General features: G+C 37.4%; 2 protein-coding genes across 2 annotated transcripts in view; both read right to left on the bottom strand.

Annotated features, from left to right (window-relative positions):
* Positions 1-4,752: 4,752 nt before the first annotated feature.
* Positions 4,753-17,419, bottom strand: LOC140235316 (protein SpAN-like). The gene is made up of 5 exons (XM_072315340.1): positions 17,180-17,419; positions 9,880-10,030; positions 7,177-7,376; positions 6,124-6,345; positions 4,753-5,001 (listed from the first exon to the last, which is right to left on the bottom strand). Exons 1-5 carry the CDS (start codon positions 17,417-17,419, stop codon positions 4,753-4,755), a joined length of 1,062 nt encoding a protein of 353 aa, XP_072171441.1.
* Positions 17,420-19,525: 2,106 nt separating this feature from the next.
* LOC140234764 (uncharacterized) overlaps positions 19,526-24,971 on the bottom strand; it is a 42,281-nt gene continuing 36,835 nt past the window's right edge. The window contains exons 18-21 of the mRNA XM_072314802.1: positions 24,448-24,572; positions 23,545-23,819; positions 22,607-22,673; positions 19,526-22,265 (exon numbers count right to left, since the gene is read on the bottom strand). Of these exons, the coding sequence (XP_072170903.1) occupies positions 21,695-22,265; positions 22,607-22,673; positions 23,545-23,819; positions 24,448-24,572 (1,038 nt within the window). The 3' untranslated portion in view covers positions 19,526-21,694. The remainder of the gene's footprint in view (positions 22,266-22,606; positions 22,674-23,544; positions 23,820-24,447; positions 24,573-24,971) is intronic.

Raw genomic sequence — 24,971 nt, forward strand, 5'->3', positions numbered from 1 at the left:
TGTTTGTTTAAAAAGGTTTCTACCTGAAAATTAATGTATCTGGATGGAGATTTATAATTATGACAAATTTAAGTGACAAACATTGCATAGATAGACGATAGATGATTGTGCGTAGTTTTTTCTTCGTTTGGAGGAACTTTACCCTTTGTCATATAGTCAGTAGCTAGAAAAGATACATTTATAGGAAGCCCTTACTACTCCATTGCAGTATGTTTGATCTAAGCTATATCAATGTTTAATGATGCATCCAAGTGCTATTAAGGCTCCTTGACGTTTTGATTAAAGTCAAATCTGCTTCAACTGAAAGCTTTATTTGAATTTGGTGGTACTTGCATATTTTTTTTTTACTCGCCACTATCAATGTATGTTATTTCTTTACAAAATCATTAAACGTGATGTATTTGCTATAATTAATATGAACATACATGAACACCACTTAATGGAGCCCTTGCATGTTCGTTTGCTTGTGTTGGCGTTTCGCTGAGTAGACGTTAAGTGACATCCTCTGTTTCGATTCGTCGCAGAAACTACTTTATAATTTTATAAAGTTTTGCCCCGAACTGAAACTATTGAGATTGATATGATCAGTGTTGAAGTGGTATTCAACATATAACAAATGCCAATTAATAGCAGCGTACACCACTTAGGTCACTATTAAAGGAATCTTGCTTTGTTACATACACAGATACACATGTATCATGTTTATGCATATACATTATGTATATGTGTATGTAATTACATATATATATATATATATATATATATATATATATATATATGTATATATATATATATGTGTGTGTGTGTGTGTGTGTGTGTGTGTGTGTGTACATAGATGTTTACATAAGTATGTTTCATGTTATCGGGGATGTCAGAGGAGGATTAATGTGTGATCGCAGATAAATTGACAAGACAAGCTGTTGGTTGCAGTTTTAGAAGATGATTAATCATCGTCATCTTATTGCAATCTATTTCTTTGCGGTCGACACTGATATCACAAATGATATCCCATCAGGAGTGCCGCTCCTCATATCCGACGATGGAAGCATAGACGGTAGAAAGAGGAAGTGTTTGCATGAAATTATAATATCCAAAAATGCACATAAATTTGGTTGGTGTCATTTTTCAAATCTTTAAACCATTTCAGTTGCCAATGCGTTGTTGGGCAGCAGGAGTGCACAATATGTGCCGAACCCTATTACATTTTATAATATGATTCTAATAACATCTACAGCAAGTAAATTTGATTGAAGACCACAGCTTTAATCAGATACTCACTTTTTTAACAGTTCGTGATATCAATCCTAGTTTTCCAAACGCACTGCCAGATTCTTTCGGTAATTGTTTGGTCCTTATTTTATTCTTATTTTGGCAGTCTCAAAAGGAAATGAGTTTTTTTTTTCTTACAACGGATTGCAATATAAAGTAAATACAAAAAAATACAAAAATAACAATTTCATACTGATGCAGAGCCTCGAAACTAAAGCAGTAATTCACTACATACTATACACATGACCTTATTTAACCATGCCATTTTAGGTGTTCCGCATCATTTTCGGATGAAGTGTGGTGTGAATTCGTTGAATTGGCAAGAGACACTTCAAGATCTCAGTACAATTTGTCGACTACTGTAATTCAAGTATTTGAGAAGACGTTATTGCGCGATTCATTTGACATGAGAAATAGTTAACCATCTTATTGATTATATACAAATCAGTTTGTAAACTCAATATATCAAGATTTTTTTTTTTTGAGATGTGATTTGGGATTTTCGTGGCTTAACTTGATTATAAATTTTCGGTGTGTATTAATCTCTTGCATCAAAGGGTTTAATGTTAGTTTGTCAATCTGTTAGATTATAATAATTTGATGTGGTATTAATTCAATTTGTGATAGCTGATGAGGTAAATGATACAATATCGCGATTAATCTGTTTACTCCCTATGATTTTTTTTTTTAGTGACCTGATACTCGTCTATAATGATTTCGAATTCTTCAGGGCACGAGTTCTTAGAGAAGACTGAATGACAGTATGGCTTAATAAAGGTTCTCTGAAATCCAAATCCATGTTGATTTGTGTTGATTTATGATACCCTCAACATCACTTTTGCGGTGAAACGAATATCTAGAAACATTCCATATATTTCATACTTGGGAACGCCCACAAAAAATCCTTCTAAACCAATATTCTTGAGATGACCTCATCTGTCTAAAGTACTGAAATGTTTAACAAAAGACCTTGGAATGCGCCTTCCTCTCGACTCAGCATAACTTGCATGTTTCTGTGCTATTAATGTGACTAACAAAAGACATGGCGAGGGAACATGCAAGTTATGCTGAGTCGAGAGAAAGGTGCATTCCAATGTCTTTTGTTAAACATTTCAGTACCTTAGCAATGATTGACAGATGAGGTCATCTCAAGAATATTGGTTTGGAAGGATTTTTTTTTTTTTTGTGGGCGTTCCCAAGTAATCTGAAGAAAAATAGAAGAAAAAAATCGTTAAAAATATATGGAATTTTTCAGGATATTCGTTTCACCGCAAAAGTGATGTTGAGGTATCATAAATCAACACAAATCAACATTCATTTGGATTTCAGGGCCCCTTTAAGTGATGTCAGTCATGGGTGGTCTATATAGACTATATTACGTAAGAGCTAGGATAGATGCTATGTTGAGTTGATGTTAGACAATATGATTATATGATTATAACACGTATTTCATGACAATGAGAGACATTATATTGTTTTTTTTTTATATTTAGCAAGCAAATTTTTCCGTCTCTGACTACTCGTTTGTCTTGTAGAAAATAAAGTATATGCAGTGAACTGTAATATCGATTTCATCTTTTCGAAACATTAATTACTTACTGCGTCATTATCAGGTCATTGTAAACTAACGGTATTCATGAAAGTGATGGAAACGTTGATCTACATTATGATTATTTTCTTCAAAAGTTCTATAAGTAATATCGTGATGTTCAAACAGTAGGAAATACATACCATCACGACTTTTAGTTGTCCTTTGATGACGCCCAAGGGGGCAGGACAGAACATGTCGTGATTAGATTATGTGTTTGCAGCATAGATATTCATTGCACAGGTGAATGAAACCATTATTAATATTTATCCATTGCAAATGTCCCTTAATATTTATTCTAAACTAGGAATATTCGTCACCATAATAATCAATCATCAGCTACAAAGCAAGGGTCCTCTATGTAATTAAATGGTGTGATCGCAGAAGTACCGTATACTATACAAATCACTCCAACAACAATACGTTTATGTGTCCATTAATGATTCAAATTGAACTCCGCATGACGATAATAAATCTATACATCCAAGTTTCGATTGCCATATCGGAGCGGAATATGGGGTTTATCTACATAACTAAATTATTTATGTTCATATACCTGTATATATTATATACCTCGTATACATTGCTTGAGAATCAGCAATTACAATGAGTGCCTCGCAGCCGTCTTACACATAGACCTAGGTCATGTTCCCAGTTGTCTGGCATATTGAAAGAGCATCTTCAATTATTGTTTGAATGAATGGCCACAATAAGTCAACGAGTCCAGCTGTACGAGGAAATTTCACTCTTTTTTTTCAATTAAAGTATACCGAAGTAAGTTAATGATAATTTCCCATGAACAACATTTGTGTTAGCGTTTTAAATGAAAGCAGCATGCCTTAATTTACTGTGATTGATACTATAAATGCCCACTTTTAAGTTAGGCGAAATAGATACAGTAAAACTCTAAAGTTGGCGTCAGTGTACTGATCGGAGGATTTTATTGTGACTAACAAATCGTTAATATCATTTACCATTTTCTGTGATGACCCGGACCTTGAACGAAGGGTTTTTACATTGTTCGTGTCGCGGTTTGGAAATAAATATAATCATTTGTATGTGATTACATCTTTATATGCGTGTGTGTGTGTGTGTGTGTGTGTGTGTGTGTGCGCGTGTGTGTACATGTATTCATCCATATGCATACATAACTGTGTGTAGGTTTGCGTGTATGTGGGTGGATCTATATGGAACTGTATAAAGGGGAGGGGAGAGAGAGCAAAAAAGTAGACGTCAGATTCTCGATGTTTGGAAAGATGCACGTGACTAGCGAGTGTTGATTGCATGGTTGCGACAGGCAGAGGGCGGTGTTTGTTTCATTCAAGAAGCCCACGCCATGATGAAAACCACCCCCTTTCTAATGCCAGGACTGAAGTGGGATAGGTTGATATATTTGGAAGACGAGAGACAACGAATTTTTCGTGTATGTAATAATATAATTTGGTGATTTAACGCATGTGTCTGACGGGAATCATGTGTAGGAGAGACGCCTGTAATGTCAGATTAAAGAAATTTCATACATACATCAAAAATCTGTTTCATCTACCAGCTTCACGTTCATTTATGATTGGCGAGAAATACGCAGAGATAATGCAGGTGGGAGTGTTCTGAGGCTTGTATGATACTATAGAAATGCTGCAGTATCCGAATTCAAGCTAGCCAGGTGCCCTTCTGTAATGCCATGAAAATATAATTATCTTCTTGATATAGCCATATGGGGAGGAGAAGTAAAGAAAGTAGAACAATGGGTGAAACGAATGCTGATAAGTGGTAACAAGCATTTTGGCAGTTCACCAAAAAGGCATGTTGACGCTAAGTTCACACACATTCATGTTCAAAGGTCAACTTTCTGATCGACCGTCCCTGGTTATCCGTCCATCTAAAAACCACCGGAGCTAGAGATTGATCCTCTCGCAGACCTTTCCCCAGTGTGAAGCCGGACAGACACACGAACTGCAGTCTGAAGGATTCTGGTACCCGCCATTTTGACAGGTGATCTTGCTGCCTGCGCATCGATCTCTGCATTTGTACATAAGATTGACGAGTTTCAAGTCGTAGAAACTTGGTTCCGTTCTCCATTCGAGTACATGTTGTGGGTTAGCGTTGACGGTGATGGTTGGTAAAGAGTAATGTTTTGAAAATGCCTGAAAAATCAATGGAACCAAACAGACAAAAGCTCGGCAAATGACAGCACACAACAAGCATATGGATAAATTCCTTTAATTCTCTTCTGAAGACCAATATGGCAAAGGAGGGTTGATTTTGAAAGTGCCCATAACGAGTGTTTGGAAATGCTACGAATTCTTCACAAATTTCTATACATGGTAATACATCATAATTATGATGGTGAGTTTGGGTAAAGAAGGCTGTGCATGAAAACAATCAAGACTCTATCATATTAAATAACTCAATTGCTGCAGGGGTTTCATCGATGCTTAAAACTGAGGCAGTGATTTCACCCACTAGAGTGAAAATAATCCTAGCAACACTTAATACGGTATACTTTGAGCTCTCCCTGGTACGAATTCGCTCATGGCATGTGAGTGACTGAATTTAGCACAGGCATAATATAGATACGAAGAGATTCGGAGAGAGCCAGTCTTCACTGACCACATCGAAGTTATAGAATCATGGCCACGTTAATGATAAGTGATATCACAGGGATGTGTGGTGTCTGTGTGTCTGTGTGTGTGCGTGTGTGTGTTTGTCCTCCATTTGTCTGTCCGTCTATCTGTTTCTTTGTATGCGTGTCTGTGTCTTTTTACGTGTAGGCCCTAATTATTTTGTTATTTGTGCCCAAATTACTCTGTTACAGCAGTACGGTACCAGTTTATGATAATTATTGCCTTTGTTTTATTTGAATGGTAATGAATAAAAATATCATTGAAAAAAAAAACACGTATGTGTGTGTTTTTAATGTAAGGACGACTGAGGATACAGCAATGAAACTTGCACACGTGTAATCCATTCTGTGTTTGAAAACTATATTTTCAGTTGACTGCTCCAGCATATTTTCATGATATCAAACGAATAGCAAAACTTGAGAAAGAGACCATAGCCCCTGACATTGGGGTGAAAATAGCAACACTCACACAAAGTCAAACAACTTTGCCATCCATTCTCGCAGAAATAACGACATTTAGCAGTTGACTTCAGTTTGAACTCTCCTTTTGCTCTCCCTTCACTGGTTTTGACTAAACACAGTATCCTATTTCGAAACAAATTCGAAAATAATCGATTCATCATACAATATGCATATTACTTACATTAGATGGATAATGCATGATAGAATCCAAGTCGTAAGGTACTGCTGCCGCCAACGTCTGGTCGTAGAGATATGGCGCCCTGACCACGCCGAATGATTGCACGAGATTCACGTGATCGGCGATGTTTTCCCAGTGGATAGTAATGTACTTGTCGCGCTCCGGTGTCTGATGCTGATGGCGTAGGCCTATGGCATGACCGAGTTCGTGAACCAGAGTGTAAGTCTGTGTGGAAAATAGGGAGTTCAGATAAGAGAGCATTTTATCACTATCCTCATCTGTCTCATTAACAGTCAATCTCTCTCTCTCTCTCTCTCTTTCATCGACGTAAATATAAGTATACGCACCGAATATTCAGTGATTTAGTATACAGAAGCCATAAAAAAAAAAATCATGTTCATGCATTCTCGGATTGAAATAAAAACAACTCAACTCAAGAATTCTCTCTCTACTCAGTTTCGTGGATTAAGAGCCCAGTCGGTGCATGAGCGGCAAGCTGCTAGTGTTCTGCTAGTCTTTTGTAAATTAATATGACAGTAAAACGTTAACATTTCTCTTACTTTTCCAATGTTTCCGAGAATCTGGCTTTTGTTTCATGATTGCATTTCTGAATGAGAGATTATGTCTAAAGGAATAAATCTTTCTAAATGAGTTATTGAAATTCAACTCTGTGTTAAGGTTTGCTTTATTGAAGAGAGTAAAACATGTAAAACTTTTAGAATGGTAGGTTTTTACGATTGGACTTAAAGTTAGCAGGTTTAATATTTCAAGATTCACATGCTTGCACATATTGACATTACAAAGTAATCACAAACTGGCCCTTTTTGACGTGAAATAAAGAAATGGTATCCTTTGCATTAAGCTTCTGTTGTTTTGAAATGAACGAAAACAATGATGAATTTGGGGGTAAGGTTTGTAGTTGCCAAATAATCAACAAAGACATGATTTTATAATTATGATTTTTTTTTTTCTCCTTGGAACGAGGCTATAACGTTAATTTTGCCATCCGTCCAGCAACGTCAACAACTACAAAAAGCAAAGGGAAATTACATTTACCCATTCTGGGCAGGCCGATATGAGATGACGACCTTTGACCCTCCTCCCTAAAAATGACGTGCAGGCTTGGCGCTTCTCGAGAAACAGACGGTCTGAGTGGCCAAGCCGGGTAGCTAAACCCGTATTGAACGGAACGAAGCGTATGCACGTACCCTCCTCCCAAACGGCCATGCCGCGAAAGATCTCTAGTAACTCTTTCTCTGTAAAGGGGAACAAGAATGAATGGAAACTGACTGTTAAAACAGTGGCGGATCCAGGAGGGAGAGCACCGGGCGCCCCCACCCCTTTATTTTTTTTTTGGTCAAAACAAAAGAAATAAAAAGAAAAAAATTGGGGGGGGGGGGGGCGTGCGCCCCCTCCCACCTTTGATTTTGTAAAAGCGCCCCCTCTTTACAGAAATCCTGGATCCGCCTCTGTAAAACGTCTCTCTATTGTTACGTATTTTGCATCGATTCCTGCACATGCCCGTATTTTCACTTGGAACCAAGATAGTCAATGTTTGTACCGCTTACTTGGGCCTCTTTCTTAAGTCACTGAATAAACGAAGACGCGGGAAACATAAACATTAATTAGTTATGAACAAACACAGTGTCATGTTTAATGTTAACTTTAAATTCAGAGAGGAATAAATGTCCGTAACAGCTACGTATTTCAACTGTCGACCAGATTGTAATAGAACAATATGACACATGAGGTTCCAGATGTTACATCGGCTGTTACATGGACAGGGAGACATTTAAACTAATATTTGGCACGAATTTGACCAGAAGTCAGGGACAAGGGAATTGTCGTCGGTTTTGCTCATTTTGCCAAGATCTGGGAAGGCAACTATAGTGATTGGCGTAGTTCCATTCATTGTTTGTGCACAGTATAGAGCTTTCGTGTTGCCACAGCTTCTCTATAATCAGGGAGAAGTTTGCAAATGATAATCATAACTCGTATTTGATACCTATGCAGACGTTCATATACTAGTACCTACACCTACCTGCTGAAGACTCTCTCTCTCTCTCTCTCTTCTCTCTCTGTATAATATGAACACTTAGCAAAAAAAAAAAGAAGAAAGTAAGTAAACACTTTTCGAGTTCATATTTTTCATAGAAGATTTTGATGAAACTCAATGTATATACCATATTAAAGATAATTTAATTGCCTATCAACCGAGTAGGTCAGTATAAAGGGATACTTTACGCATGAGTGAACACATTCATTTTTGTCCTCCAAGGCACAAAAGTAAAAATTGCAAAAATTAACATGTTCTTTTTCATTTGCAAATGCCCTTCAAGGTAACAATGACCAGTTTAACACAATGAGAAGTATTAATGAAATAGCAAAAATATAAGTTTCTGTTCTCTTTATCTCTTTATAATCTCAAACAAAATCAAAGTGGGAAACTGAAGGGGGAAAATAAGAATCTTATATCAACTCAAGCTTCTCATGACATAAGGAGTAAAGGCACAAAGTGGTTAAATGAACTAAATACCTCTATTTCATTCTTTAAATTTAGTAATTTGAAAATTCATGAGACAAATTCAAGAACCAAATTATTATTCAAAATTTTCCTAATTTGAGAAATCAATTCAAATTCCTACCTTTTTGTTAATATTGCTTCTTCTCTCATTTCGTTTGAATTTGGATTTGAAAGAAGATTCTTCATTTTTCTCCCTTATTTTTAGCCTTTATCGATCTCTTGGGCTTCAAAGATATTATAAAGATCAAAGGTCTATTTTTGCAACTTAATTGATGTTTTCTATTGTGCTAAATTTGTCTTTTGTTCTTATTGTTACACGGAAGACCACTTACGCATGAATGACAACTTATTCATCTTTGCAATTTTTACTTTTGTACCTTGGGAGAAGTGTTCACTCATACGTAAAGTTTCATTTTTTTTTTATTACCCTACCAGATTAATAACCAATTAAATCACTTTTCATATGGTACACAATACATTAACTTTTAGCCAAATGTTCTATGAGAAATATAAACTTGAAAAAGTGTTTACATTCTTTTTTTTTGCTGAATGTATATATGTATATCTATATACATATATATATATATATATATATATATATATATATATATATATATGTATATATGTGTGTGTGTGTGTGTGTTGTGCGTGCGTCTGTGTGTGTGTTGTGTGTGTGTATGTGTGCGTGTGTGTGTGTGTATATATATATATATAAGGTTTAGTGCAGATTTGTTCAATCATGAAGAATACAGTCGAAGAATATCGACACACTGATAATAATCATCACATTTTGGAACAACACAAGGGAGTACATGCATTTTGACTAAGTAATAAAAGTACACGCAAGGTCCATTTTACTACTTGCACAATTTATGGAAATAAAAACGCAATTGAAAATCAATATTGACATTCCTTCCAAGAAATCAAGTAAACAAGTATCTTCATAGGAATTCTTTGAGTGGTTCACAGTATAAAAGCATGCCTTTTAGTGGACCTTTCAATTCTGTTTTTCTCTAAACAAAACTTTGCATTTTGCTGGTATGCATGTATAACTTTATTTTGTTAACTACTATCATCCTTTGCACAGTTGAATGTATGTCTATATTAAGATTCTTGATTTATTTTGTGTTATGTTTTGCTGGGGAAAAAATTGAATTGAATTGTTTAAATCAAAGAGAGAGGGAGGAGGGAGGAGGGAGGAAGGGAGTGAGAGAAAGATACGTAGATAACCTTACCATCGTATGTGTTTGTCGTTTCGAAAGGAATGATACCCTGAGGCCAGAAATAACGTGAACTGATTGCTTTCCTCTTTCTCCTTCCAGACTTTATGCTGAAAGAGCTGTGGAAAAGGCCAGTGCCTTCATACGGTAGACTGAAGTCCATGTCCTGTAATACAAAATACAGCACCCTATAGTAGGCAATTACTGTTCGATGAGATGTTCACTACATTTTTCCAAGTGAATACGACTAAGTTTTTTTTTTCCATTTACTGTATGCTAATCAGCGTATTTACTGGGTATACACAGAATATACTGCGCTGTTCTTTGTACTTTGCAATGCAAGCCCTGTAATGATACACATTGTGGGTTGAAATGATAATTCTGATTACGACCCTAAAAAAAAAAAGTGACTGAAGGACGGTGAAATTAGTTGTCCCTTGAAAAACATGTACAAAAAGTATAAAAGTCCGTAACTTTTACATTTGCTATGAGATTTTCAATGAAATTTCTACCTTTCTGTTTAGTTAACTTAATTTATCAGAGTTAATTTAGTGCATTGTACCTGAAAGCAATCGGTGAGTATGGTAGTCTTTGAAGGTAGGCCCACGTATAGATTCCTCAATAAAACTAAACTAGGAACGAGAGGATTGGGGCGACCAATGAATGGTGCTGTGAAACAAGTCCAATGGGAAAAAACTGACTCCTCAATAAGGGCATGGTTTCAAAGCAGGATACCTTATGTGAACTTCCACTTGCATCTCTCACCCTCTCATCCCCTACCCCCCCCCCACGCACACACAATCATGTATGCAAAATTAAGCCTAAATGCAAACATACATGCACATCAGGGGTTTCCCCGTATTTGACCCAGGGACTGTTTTACATGGAAGTGATCAATTATTATTTTATTTTATGATGTTCCCAATTTTAGTAGGTCTAATCATGTATCCATTGGTATTTTCGGATTAAAGGCATACAGCGACGATTCGTATTTCAAGGTGCTTGCTATCATGACGAGCATAATGTGAACTTTTTGACAAAGATGGCATTTACGAAGTTATGTGCGATTAATTTAAAAGGCTAATATTGGCTCCACTGTGTGCCCATTGTGGAATCACGGGATCCAAAAAGATAAATGTATACACACACAGATCACGCACACTTTTTTTTTGTTTTTCAATAATCTTTGATTTCTATAATTTCACGTGACAAAAACATTCGTCTTGAATGTATAAACACAATATGCAATCAACAATGCTTAATCAAGTAAAACGAGAAATTAAAAAAACACAAATTGGTGCGTAACCCGAAATACATACAGCTTAACACATAGACTTACACGTAGCTACCCAAATACAAAAACTAAATACCCCCACCTGCCTTCTTACCCGTCCCCCCTGCAGTACTAGGATTCCCGCTCACATCTCAATCTCTGCCCTTCAATAGAATATTTTCAATCAATCAAGTTCCGCAATATATTCATATTCTATATTATAATATAATATCTCAAATCATAGGCATCAGTCGTAAGAGAAAGTAGCAGAAAGAAAAGAGAGAGAGAATGACAAACATAGTGCTATAGGCGCTAACAGTAAGCCCCAGAGAAAAGAAAGTACAGAAGTTTGAACCCTATAAAACTAATCTATCTCCTTACAGACCCTATCCGCAACTCTAAAAATCAAGTGAATAAAAAATCACTTACTTTATTCACACATATCACTTTATTAACGTATTCCAAATTCATTAAATACAAAGCTAATTTTCCTCTCTTAATTGCCAATTTCTTTTCCTCTTCAATACTTTCACTTATTCTCTTCTGACTTATAGTGACAGATGGTAAAATGCCTATACTTTTTGACTTACAATTGATATATTTCACTTCAGTAAAATAATCAAAGAACCAACTTCATTCTCACTGAGCTAGACAGTCCAAAATGTATGCCCATTGCATATAACGTATTTCAACTAGATCATAATGCGATGTCACTTCTCTCCATATATCTTTTACTATCCGACAATGCAGAAATAAAGTTTCATAGGTTTCTATTTCTTGATTACAAAAAAACCCCAACAATTTGCTACAAAACAAAATTTTAAAAGTTGCTCTTTAGTGTGAATCATTTCATGTAAAAACTTAAATTGAAATTCTTTGTGTATACTGAGAAGCATCGTGGATCTTGGTCTAACGAAATAGTTCTTTTATAACTTTTGTATACTCAAAATTATCATGACCATCTTTTATCTATAAATCATACATTTTCTGCAAATTAGAAATAACGAAGTCATACATTTTTCGTGAATTTACATCTCTAATTGTATTTTTTGCCCAAATATCTTCAATTCTAAATCAAACGTCTCCACATCTTATATGCTGAAATTTAACAATCATCCTCTATTCTATTGAAATCATTTGGTACATGTCAATGATAGTCAATCATTCCTATAAATTTAAAAAATATTGAACCGGCTTAACAAGACCTTTCTTCAATATATATGGTCAATTCTAGAATTTTATATCCCTTTTTCATGTAGATTTTGATTAAAAAAAAAACTTCCCTTTCAGACATATCTTCCCTTTCACACACACACACACGCGCGCGCGCGCGCACGCACACTCACACACAAAACGCACACATACACAGACACGTCCACAATAACACACACACGCTCGCACAAATGCACAAACACAATTAGGTTGTTTTTAGGAAAAAAAGAATATTATACATATAGACATATCAAACATATCAATAGACGATCACTGGCGAGAGAATTTGTCAGCAAAACCCCCATAACAAGAAAAAAATATAGATCCGCAAGCTTCAGATGCATATTGGCTACGCTCCAATAGAACTCTGTAGTCAGAAAGTTGTAATTAATTTGACAGCCTTTTCTTCTGTATCTCGTCCCTCTCAGACTAGCATTATACATTTGGGTTAATGATTACTTCCTGTGTATTTCAGATTGCAGTGCCCCCAACACCTTATCCCCCACCCCCCCCCCCACACACACACATACACACAACCCCCTCTTCCCTCGTCCAGTCTGGAAACCGGAAATGAAAATATTCCGGTGATGTAACTCAACTCTATTTCCCTGGAGTTCTCAGATTATGTGAAGCGAAGTCGTTCCCACTTTAATTAACGTCAAGTGACTCTGATGTGACTGGATTAGGTTCATCACATTCGACACCCTTCGAGATTTCAATTCACTTCGAGAAAAACTTCAATAGTGACTTTAGTCCCTTTAAATGTAGAAGAACCAAAACAAGTTTATCTATCTGAATTAATTCTAATTTCACAAATACACTCATTAACAAGACGAGAAAAATGATGAAAAACTTAACAGTTACGCAACTTTCCTTTGAATAATTAGATAAATAAGCTTGAATTATGTCCAACTGAGAATATTTAGGGGCACAGAGAGGGGTCCAGGGAAAAGGTAGTAGGTGCTCAAATGGTGTGATTCTGACGAAGCAGTTACACTTATCCGGAGCAAGGGAATGATTCTAATTACGCGTCGACTAAAATTAGTATGCCTGCAGTATGAAGGATAGACGTTGGTAAACACAAAATACCAGCATCACAGTGAAAATTTAAACGTCTGATTGTGAAGATAGTCACACAGAGCATAATTAGCTTTTTGCTTTAAGAAAACATTCGATTTCTACGCAATCTGGACGGCTCGCTGATTAAAGACCCTTTATTGTGCCTTTCAGGGGAATATGCATCATAGAATCAGCATTCATTAATATGCAGAGTGATGAGAATATACTTTATAACACTATTCGTGAAAATACTGTAGAAATTGTATACAATGTATAACGGACCACCTCCCTGGTATAACTTTTTATTCGCTTTTTGTACAACAAAGATTGTAAACTTACAGCAACGATGCATAGTTGGAATAACAATAATGGAATAACCTCTGTAACAGTTTAAAGGCATCCCCAAGTTTAAGTTATTTTAAGAGTAATCTGAAGAAAAGAATTAAACAGTTACAAGAATCTTAATATCATTATGAAAATTAATATTTTGCATATTAATTTCATGATATCGTAAAATAATTATTGTCTTGCAATTGGGAAAATTAAAATCACGGCTAAGCGGCTATGTCCATCTACTACCTCTCTTCTTGTTATAGTCTTCTTCTATCTTTTTTTTTTTAGTCTTTTATCTTCACTCCACGTAATAAGTTTCTCTCTCTCACACGCACTCACACACACACACACACACACACACACACACACTCTCTCTCCCTCTCTTTCTTTCCTCTCTTTTCCGGCATGACAGTGACTTAGTGTAGGGATTCGTTCAGGGTTTTTGTTTCGGATTAGTCAGGCTAGTTATAGGTCTTATTCATTGTTATTGTCTTAGTTTTTTAGATCATAAAATTTCTTGTATTACGTGTGGGGGGAATGCACCCTACTATCCCAGCTTTCTAGCATTCCTCCCCATTTCCAACATTTCCGTATACGTACAATTTTTGTAAACTTATCCTTTATTTTGTATCATGATGAAATCTATGTATTCAATGTCTGATATTTATATGTTTCTGTTGGAAATGAAAAATAAATGAATGAAAATGAATGAAATAATAATGGGACTGAAGTAATATGAAATAAAATGAATGGTGATTTAAGGGAAATTTTAGTTGATATCAACTGTAGACCCATGGAGTAGAAAGTTTGTGTCAATCTTTCGACAGGGCAGCACTAAAATACATCTCTTAAAAGTCTTTATGTCTTATTATTTGGTTGCCACCTTCAGGTTTCCACAAGGTTGCCATATCGATAGAGTGTTGCTATTCTGAACTTCATTACCTTGCTTATATATCATTGTCTTAAAAACCATTATTCTACCACAATAGTTCAGTTTTAGGCATAGTGCTTATCTATTCGTTTATCTATTCCTTTATTTATTTATTTATTTATTTATTCATTCATTCATTCATTTATCTGTTCATCTATTTATCTCTCTATCTAACTATCTCTCGATCTAATCTGTATTATCGTTAGTAGAAGGATAGGCAAAGCTCCGATGTCGGGACTGAGTCTAGCGTCATTATGCGGAGATATCAATTAAGTGATAATGACTAAGAGGGGAAACATTTATTTATATGGTGCCATGTTAGCCACTTTTTGACACCTATGGCGCCTATATCCGTGCAGTATACGTCTCCTCATTTCTACTGTATGCTAATGACAAATACGTATTTTATTTTATTTTAAAAATCTGATCTGACGTTTAAAAAAAGACACAGAATCGTTCAGTGACTTTAAGTCAGGCACAGATAGTTTGACCGTAGATTGAAAAAAATAAGAAATCACCCATTCCTCTCACCCCTCCTGTTATTGTTGCCCTAGGTTGTATATACTGATGAATAAAGAATAAAAGAAACGCTAATGAGGCCATTCAGTTCCCCTGTTAGGTATACATTTTTCACACCTCAGTGTGTCCTATAGTAGTTCCTGGAAGTCACTTTTGCACGTTATGTCCTCTTGTTTAACACTTTTTTTTCTAACTGTTGTTTCACAGAAATTGTTGTCTGTAACAATGCCGCTTTATTCTTACTGTGAATAGATACTTTGGTTTCGATGTATCCATGAGGTGTTTTTACATTACAAATTAGTTGAAATGGCTTTCATACAGCTATAAGAAAGGTTGTAGGCTTTACGTTTCCTGCTGCATTTTCTTGCACTGGCATGCGTTGAAACAAATCATGCAACACTTCAGAACTTTAGAGTGATGCCATCAATATTACAGACTTACCATAAACGGGGAAAAATACAGTGCACCATTGTGATCTCCCCCCCCCCCCGCCCCATGGGAGAACACTGACGCAAAGATATGTTGCGTCGAGATAATAAAAAGTTGCGATGAACTCAAATCGGGCCTTTCTCGATGTTTCAGTGATGCAAAAGGGTAAAACAATATTATCTCAGGTTGGAATAAGAAAATATAACGTCCTTCTGTTCCCCCCGAGGTCGCATTCATATGTATGTGAATCGGGCAAAGAGATGCAACCATAATGATTGTGGGGCTGATTGCAAAGTCGTAAGGTCCGTTTGTAAATGATTGTGGTGTGTGCCAAACAGATATTTGTGTTAAGACGGGAATGATTATGAAGCTATAATGAGATAAAATCTTCAAAGAATTTAAAACAAAACCACGTTGAAAACGTACCATGTAACATCAAGACTGTAATTTAATGTTCTTCGCGTTAAGACCACCAGATGTGTGATCAAACATTAACGAATGTTATTGTATGACATTCATAAGAAATGATTTATTTCTTGCGGCTGTATATGAAAAAAAAAATACTCGGCGGATTAGGTTGATATGCAACGCATACTTCTCTCATTTCATGCAGCAACTGAGACGGATCTTAAAGAAGTATTAAACTCGCTTACAAAAATGACCACGACATCCCTTTGCAAGAGGAATAATTCCAGAAAACCATCACCATAGAATACTTACTTGTTTTTTCTCCTCCTCCCTACATTCCTGATGAAATAAATACTAGTAAGTCGCAAGATTTAACATTGAATGAGCCATCATAATCTATACTACGCTGGACATGTAGACTACGGATACATGGATACATGTCACTATCATGTCTTACGCAATGCCACACCCTATCAACGCATTATGGTTGAATGTCACACTGTTATCTTCGAGCACATCATACATGTCATATGACATTATGATCATGTGATATCCACCTCCCCTCGTCATTTCCCATTCTTCCCTACCCCCCCCCCCCTTTTCTAACATCTCTCTGTTAAGTTCCATGTCGATAACGCAATCATTCATGTCAGACATCATTTTTGAGTAAAGTTTAGTTTAGGCTATGTTGAACGCATAAGAGATGATAAATATAATTTCATATCTTTGGAAGAGACAGTTAATGAATGGAGATAGTGAAAACTGTTGCATGAGTATAGGCCCTACCGTACATGGAATGATCATCTCATTACGTGCTATCTCCACTTGGTAAGATGACCATGCTCCAAACCAAAAGTATTATACCTACACACGGCTAAGGGACGGTACGTGCAAGAACGCAAGCGACATTGAGAAATGTATGCTTTCGGGTGAGTTTTGAAAGATTAAACAGAGAGAATATTCTGAATTTGTTGGGGAAGATTATTTCAGAAAGGTTTTCCCCCATTTGGTTTTGCTCTTTGATGCACAAACTAATGGTTAAAGTTCAAAGAGATCGTGTCGTCGCTACAGGTCCTAAAATCAAAATTGAAGTACAACTTTTAGTCCACTTCAGAGAATTTTCTCATCCAAATGAGGGAGCATGGTCTCACCTGTTCCTTTCCGAATGTCTCGAAGTGGTTGATGCGGAAGTTCATGTGTAGACTGTCATTGGAGGACGGGAGGCCATCCGAGATGGCAGGGGAATTCCCAGATTGTCCACTGGTCGGTTGAGCATGGCGATAACTGTCAATCACATCACACCTCAGGGGTCCCGAGAGTACTTCTCTGCATAGCAGTCCGAGGTATAACAGCGCAAAGTGCAATGTTACACAATTCACTTGTAATAGCATGTTCTGTTTCTGGTCGTTCAAACGTTCGTTCACACTGATGGTTGTGCTATATGCTTCTTCTTTCCGAACACCATGCTTACAAGTTGTTTATTGGCATCGCTCGAGTGTCGTCATCATTTAGATTATCATCGCAGCATTATGAATAAATCAGCGACTAAAAAGTCATGAAGTAATTGGATTCATCTCCCGACTAGCTGTCGTCAGCTGACTATCGTAAGCTTCCCTTTCCCCGTATATCAGGATATTTACAGCAAAATGGCAGGCATCCATGACTGTTCGTTTTACGTAACAGCGGCTGCCTCAGGCACATGCGGTTTGAAAACGCAATTTCGTAATTAGCTTGGAACTGTCACAAAGTGTTGTTTGGCTTCGCTACCCCCATTGTGCGTTTTTCTGGTCGCGGGAAGCGGCCCAGGAGTTTCCTACCCCTCAATGAAATTACAAGATGAGCCCCTCACAACAGTGCAAATACATTTTATATTGGCTGTTGGTTCTTTTTCCCTGTAATGTAAAGGATATGTATAAACGATATCTAAATACCCTATACAAACCATATACGATTATATTTATTATTGTTATCTATCCATGATCACACAGACACATTATAATGGTGAATGAAGTAAAATTGGGAGGGAAAATCATGAAAAGTTGTTCTCCAATGGAGTTTGAACATTTGCTTAAACTTTTGGTTATCATCCTCCAGGGCAGTTTTGACATTCAATTGGACAAGAATCAGAGGGGGGAGGGGAGCCCAGCTGGGCGTGTGTTGCGTTAGAAAACTGCAACGGCTCAAGGAGATTGGGACTGCATATATAAAAAGTTAGTGGTGCAGCGAGAGAAGGACAGAGAGTTCATACATGCGTATCCCTTGCACATCATGTTTATGTTGTATCATCCTAATCCTAATCCTTGTTTCATCCTAATCCGAATCGGACAGAAACTAAGAAAGTTATAGAAGTTTAAATGTTCACATGCCTCACATGCCTTATATTGGTTGCAATTGCATAACTACGCGAATTCACGGAGGTGGTGATATCATTAAATATCGACTCTCCCTTTGGTTGGTACACAAAAATATGGTATAGTTAGAAATTATGAGATCTGGTGAATGAATTGTATTTGTACTTTGTGAAATGTTGTATTACACGTGGAGGGGGGGGGGGAGGGGAATGCACCCTACAAGCATTACTTTAAAGATCCTTACAAACTTATGACTCAATTTCGTTTATTTTACATTGTAATGTAACTTATGGGTTTATGCGCAACTTCTGTAAATATTACGTTCCTGTTGGAAAGTGGAAACTGAATGAATGAATGATTGATTGACTGATTGAATGAACGTATGTATGTATGCATGAATGAATGAATAAAAAATGCGAATGAAGTCCTCATCACAAAATGTTTAAAAATGGCACGGCAGAAATTGGAAACATTTGAATGCACTAAATACTGTAACGCCAAACATTTACAGTCAAACCTGTCTATAGCGGCCACTCAAGGGAGACGGAAAAGTGGCCGTTATAGGCAGGAGGCCGCTATAGACAGGTAATCCAACTTTGTGTGCATTGCTTTTACATGTACATGTATCATCGTTGTATCCTTACATCTACGTATGTGTGTACGTATGCACACACCAACCATGCCGGTGCATATGAAATTGTTGCACAGTAGTATGTGTATTGTCTTGACGAAAGCTTAACACTAGTGCATTATTATGACTGAATGGGGGATGAATACAGCGGTGGCGATCGCTGAAAGCTGCCCGCACGGCTACAAAGCAGAAAAACACATTGAATTATCGGCTCGGCTACGGCTCCATTGGGTTTTTGGCCGCTATAGACAGGTTAAAATCTACCGCGGGAAACAAAATTTGTGGCCGCTGGCCGCGTTAGACAGGTGGCCGCTATACACAGGGTCTTTAACAAGGCTTTTCTCTCGGGGGGATTTTTCAGTGGCCGCTATAGACAGGTGGCCGCTAAGGCAGGTTTGACTGTAAAACCCACAAGTGTTCAGAAAATTGTGCATATCACAATCATTCTCATGTAGGTATAAACATCACAAATTAAAAACACATCGACAACAAACTTAGTTCATTATTCCGTTTTGCCATCTCGTGGTTTCGGCTCTTAATTTCACTCTCCAAATTCTACTTCAAATGAAGTGTAAAATAGGTACATCAGATTCAAAGCAATACAATGTATATGATTGGTCATGTCTTGCTGTGATCATTTCGAACTGAAGCACAAAAGGGAAGTTGCGTTCGGATCCAGTGCAAGTAAGAGAAAGAAAAAAGAAATAAACAGTACAATCATAAACAGATAAACAAAAGAAACCAAAAGGAAACAGAAAAGAATATTTTGTTTATGGATTTACGAAATCCACACATTTACCTAACTATTGCGAGAGGTAGGATTTGTGTTAAAAAAAAGTAAAAAGGCACTAATCTTTGTGGTCGTGCGTCAGTGCTTGTTTGAGTGTGTGTTCGAAATAGAGAGCAGGTGTATTTTGAGCTAATGTGAGAATGTACGTGTGTGCATCGATTCGATAGCCGAGCTTTATTTTTTTCTATAATTTCACACATCATGACACATACTGTCCAAATCATATCCTTTCACACACGCACATTATTTTCAGCACGAGAGAGAGAGGGGAGGGCGAGGGAGAGATAGAGGGGGAGAGATAGAGGGGGAGAGGAGGGAGAGCAGGGATGGAGAGAAGGCATGGCAAGACCAGAACGATATTGGCAAAAAGATAATGCGTCAATGCCCCCGACACAAACCCCTGAACTGATTAGAGAAATGCACAGCTTTTAATTAATCAAGTAATGTTGTTTAAGTGGAGATTAGTTAATGTTTTTCGTACATTCAATATTTTTTTTTCATACATTACACACGAGCATTCTTGACAGACTTTTCAAATACAACTCCTGTCTTAAGGCTTCAGTAATTTCATGAAACATTGCACTTTTTTTTAATTATTTAAAGGGATCGTATAGTTTTGGTTGAGACCTAATTTCAGGTTTCTAACATTTTTTTTTGGTGAGATAATGAGACACCTCTTATGAAATATGAAAGAGCATGTGATTTCATGAGGAATTCAACTTTTATTTGATGAAAATTGGTTTTGAAATGGCTGAGATATCCAAAACAGAGCGATTCTAATAAAGTGTGGGACCAAGCTTTTATTACGATCGCTTTGTTTTACTTTGTTTTTGGATGTTTCAGTCATTCCAAACCCAATTTTCATCAAATAAACTTTGAATTCCTCTTAACATGGTATGCTCTGTGCTATTTCATAAGTGTTTTCTTGGTATCTCGCAAAAAGTTAAAAGCCCAATTCTCATCTCCACCAATACTGTACCATCCCTTCAAGCTGATATCAATCTACCGTATATACCCTTTGTAAACATATCATCTGTCGTAGTTACTAGCATTTATTTACATCATTTTATGATATTATCTAGGTCGATCAAAAAAAAAAATACATGAATGGCCACAGTGCCCCTTCTCCTTCCGTGGTCCCGGCAAACTATGGCTAATATACACATGTAAACCTGAATAAAGTGTGCAATGTTTAATCGAGTATAGTACTAATTTCTCTCTGCTTCTGCAAGCATTATTACATACAAATTTACATAATATATACTACCATACCTGCATACTACTTGAATTCAGTCGAAAAGCTTCTCTGTCCGTCATGCAAGCGTATTAAGAGTACGTGTTTGATTGAAATGTCACTGATTGAAATGTCATTTTAGCTTCTGAACACTCTGTCACTCTAAGCTGAAACGGGCTTCTGAAGTGTGATTTCAAACGAAATCTTTTGTCAGTTGTGACTGCCCTCTAAATGCACTAAATCAACTTCTATGCTAAGATACTAATGTGCTAAAGGTCATTAGCTATCAGTCCACGCAAGACTCGAATAACTCTGCAAGACAATTATCACTCTTCTTTTCTAAAACATTTCAAGCTACGAAAGCGTTCGATGCGTCTATTTCACATTTTAAGATAACAAAATTTGACTGAAATTTTTGTGCACACAATCATCATTGCATGAACCGCTTATGGAGGCTTTGGCGATGAATTACAGCGTTCAAACAATTTTACTATCTCCATTATAGGCTAGAAAGATCAAAGATTCTTAATTTTTGATATAAAGCATTTCAAGTAGTCTTTCAATGTCACAATATCCCTCAGTTTGAACGCACTTCAGTTTAAACTTCCAAGTCCAGCTTTCAGGCAGGTTGCTGGAGTACTGCTGCCTCTTTATGTCGTCTCAAATACAGTACGTATTTCCCTTTTCCGTCATCGCGTATTGCTCTTTTGAGTCATATGTCCCCGACGGGATGGTGGACTGCGTGTTGACAGCGGACTGTGAATGGGTAGACCCCACGTCGTAAGACTTTCGGGAGGAAGAGAGGCATGGTAGGGAGAGGTTCATTCGACGAACCAGACGCGGAAATCGCCGTCGCAGCGATTCGCGATACCGTCCCATACGATCGCGAAAGTGCTGCTGTCGCAGACAGTAGAGAACGAAGATGAAGAACCCCTGCAGAGAGTTGAGGATGACGAAGAGGACGTGGATCACGAGGTTGTCGTCCCTGATGAGGGTGAAGTATCCCAGCACCCAGGTGAGTCCGAGGAGGAGGAAAATGCTGACGGCGTTTTGGCAGCGGCGTAAGACGTCGCGATAACCGTCTTCCTTGCCGCTGGAGCGCGCTCGCGTTGCGATGTTCGTCCGAGTCAGTCGGTAGATGACCATGACAAAGATTACCATGTTGACGAGGAGGATGATCCCCATAGGGACCATGAGACCGCTCACCATCGACCATCTGCCCAGGAAACAGCTGACACAAAATTTGATAGTTCGTTACAACTTGTAGAACTTTATCCTCTGTGAAGTAAATTTTTGCCCAAAGCGTGAAGGTTTTACAAAGAATTAAAACTCAATGGCAATCCTTTGCTCTGATCACACAGTAATGAAAAGTCTGAAAGTTATGTTTTGTTTCTGAGGAAGTTTTATATACTTTCATTGATATAAACAGCAATAACTAAAAAACAGGAGCACATTTTCCACACTTAGAGTGAAATATTCAGTTTCAACAAGCATACAAGATGCGAGCATCTTCACATGTATACTGACTAAACAAGTGAAAAGGAGGTACACACGAGGGTGAGATATACTTACAAATGCTTCGAGATGTAGTTCTTTTTAGCGATAGCTCCTGTGAGAATTACGATGAGCGCTGGAACACCTGTCATAAGAAAGAAGTAATATCACAAATGAGAATTTACGTTCTTCCTTTTGATCATGACATATAATTGTGAGATTTCTTTGGGCTCTATCGTTGGTCACCTAGCAATGAACGTGCTTTCACTGGTATTTATTTTGCGGATCCTTTGCTCGGTCTGCAATTCTGTTTGATGTACATTTTCATGCGAAGAGAAAAGGAAAACAGTGTAAACGGAAGAACAAAGATATGAATTAAACAACATGACACACATAAGTGTATAACGTGTTACTAGGGACAGATGCTTGTTGTGTCTTCAAACTGAGGTTAATGTGGCAGTCACAGTGGTATGTGCATTCTTTAAGATGACAAAGGACAAATTTTGTCTCTTTATGAAAATCTGATAATTAGATTAAATCTGACGTCATTGTGGTATCTTTGTTGTTTTTAAGACGCCACTGAAAGGAAGAGTTCACATGAGCAACTTGCTAGTGAAGATTTTTTTCTTCATGGCACTTGATAGTGAAAACCACAGATAAACACAAGGGCGATAAGAGTGTCAACTCGCGATACGTTCCGTTATAGTACATAATGTATTGTATTATTTGGAACACGGTCTGCATCACGATGACAAGAAAAACTTCAGGAAAAAGCCGAATGTATCCTAGGACGTGATGCTAGGGTAATGTGAAGCAACTTTTTTATTATCATTATTAGCGGGAAGCTTATCAGTTATTTCGTATGACATTATTAGGTAAGTGTAACCCCCTGTACAATCAGACACTATTCATGCATTTGTTTTGATTTTTTTTTCATGATACTAATGCTTGTGTATAACAGTATTGTCTCATACTTTTGTTGTGAGTAACCGAACATTGTCTCATAAAATGCTCACCCCATGCGACCACTCCTGCCTTGAGCATGAAACGCGGGATGTACGAATTCACGACACGGACGAGCAGATAAAACATGTTGACCCCCTCTACGCCCATCCACGCGACAGCGGACAGCATGGAAAAGTGCACCAGGCCCGCTATCAAGCCGCAGACACCCGCCGTCGTCTTCAGATGTCCGTCCACCAGGCTCATGATGACGAACAAAACGTAGAGACTCAGCAGAGTCCCACAAAGACACATGAGGATGCGGTTAGGCTGTGATTGTCGGAGCTTCCTGGAGAATGGAACGCACAAAACTTCATGCATGACAAACTGATCATCACTTCTGTGATGGACAGGGAGAGCGATTTTGTATTTTAATTTGCTTTCATAAAACAAGGGAAAATAAGACTCGTACTACGTATTATAATAGGGTGCTGAATCAGCGAACACGATATGTCATTCCAAAACATGCAAAAGAAAAAAAAAAAACCCAGCATTCCCAGGTCAACATAAAGAATATTCCGCGGATATTTAATTAAAATGTGTAAAATAAAACATATCAGAGATCAGTGTCGTAACCCCGACGGAAACATTGTGCGCCTTGGTCATTATGCATTGACCAAGTGGCCAATGCAATGCTGATTCTAGCCTACGAGATAGGTTATTCACATTTTGGGTGTACACGCATAAGTTATAGCATCCCTTAATTGTTAAGTGTGATATCGTCGCTGTTGAGGTGCCAGTGTCAGCTGGTACATTTTGCTTAAAACACAATGTTGATTTGAAGTTCACAAGAAATCATGATCATTCGGTCGATATCGTTGGGAATAGCAACCTGTTGGCAACATAATGTAATTCTGTTTATGCGTGACTGAGAATAGAGGACACAGAAAATTATACAGACGAAAGTTGACATTTACCTGTTGCTTAGATACGTCGCCAAGGTGACCACAAGACCAAAGATGGAGAAAGTGCAGCCGACGTAGGTCAGGATCTCGTACACTTTGTCCACTGTCGTGCCAACCCAACTTCCGGCATGTATATCCTAAGGCAGTGTAATATTGACCAAATTAATGTAGTAATAATTGTGTGCCCGTTGTGTATGTGCGTCAAAGTAAAATCATTTGAGGTATGACATGCATATGTCGAGATTTGAAGAAAAACAAACAAACGGAACCTGACACATACAACATGACTCTTTCAAGGTTTGAATAAATAAGCCACTGCCACGACTGCTATTAAAGCAGTGCCTTGGGACCTGGTAGTTAAGGCAACCAAAACCTCTGCTACCAAAGGAGCGGCAAAGGATATATACCTATTTTACACCTGCCTTCAAGAACACTAATAAATCAAATGTCTTCAGTGTTTATGGCATCTGTAGTTTAAAACTCAAACACCTACATTGACGTCATTGGTAGAAGATTTAAGGGACATTCTTTTTTTT

Source organism: Diadema setosum, chromosome 11 (assembly GCF_964275005.1).
Source record: "Diadema setosum chromosome 11, eeDiaSeto1, whole genome shotgun sequence".
NCBI lineage: Eukaryota > Metazoa > Echinodermata > Echinoidea > Diadematoida > Diadematidae > Diadema > Diadema setosum.

What these genes read in the sequence shown, in the direction of transcription:
- LOC140235316 (XM_072315340.1), bottom strand. Translation starts at nt 17,419, where the DNA reads ATGCTATTACAAGTGAATTGTGTAACATTGCACTTTGCGCTGTTATAC. An exon ending in AGACATTCGGAAAGGAACAG is followed by an intron (nt 10,031 to 17,179) that starts GTGAGACCATGC and finishes TTTGTATTACAG; the next exon opens with GACATGGACTTCAGTCTACC. An exon ending in TCATGCATTATCCATCTAAT is followed by an intron (nt 5,002 to 6,123) that starts GTAAGTAATATG and finishes TTGATTTTTCAG; the next exon opens with GCATTTTCAAAACATTACTC.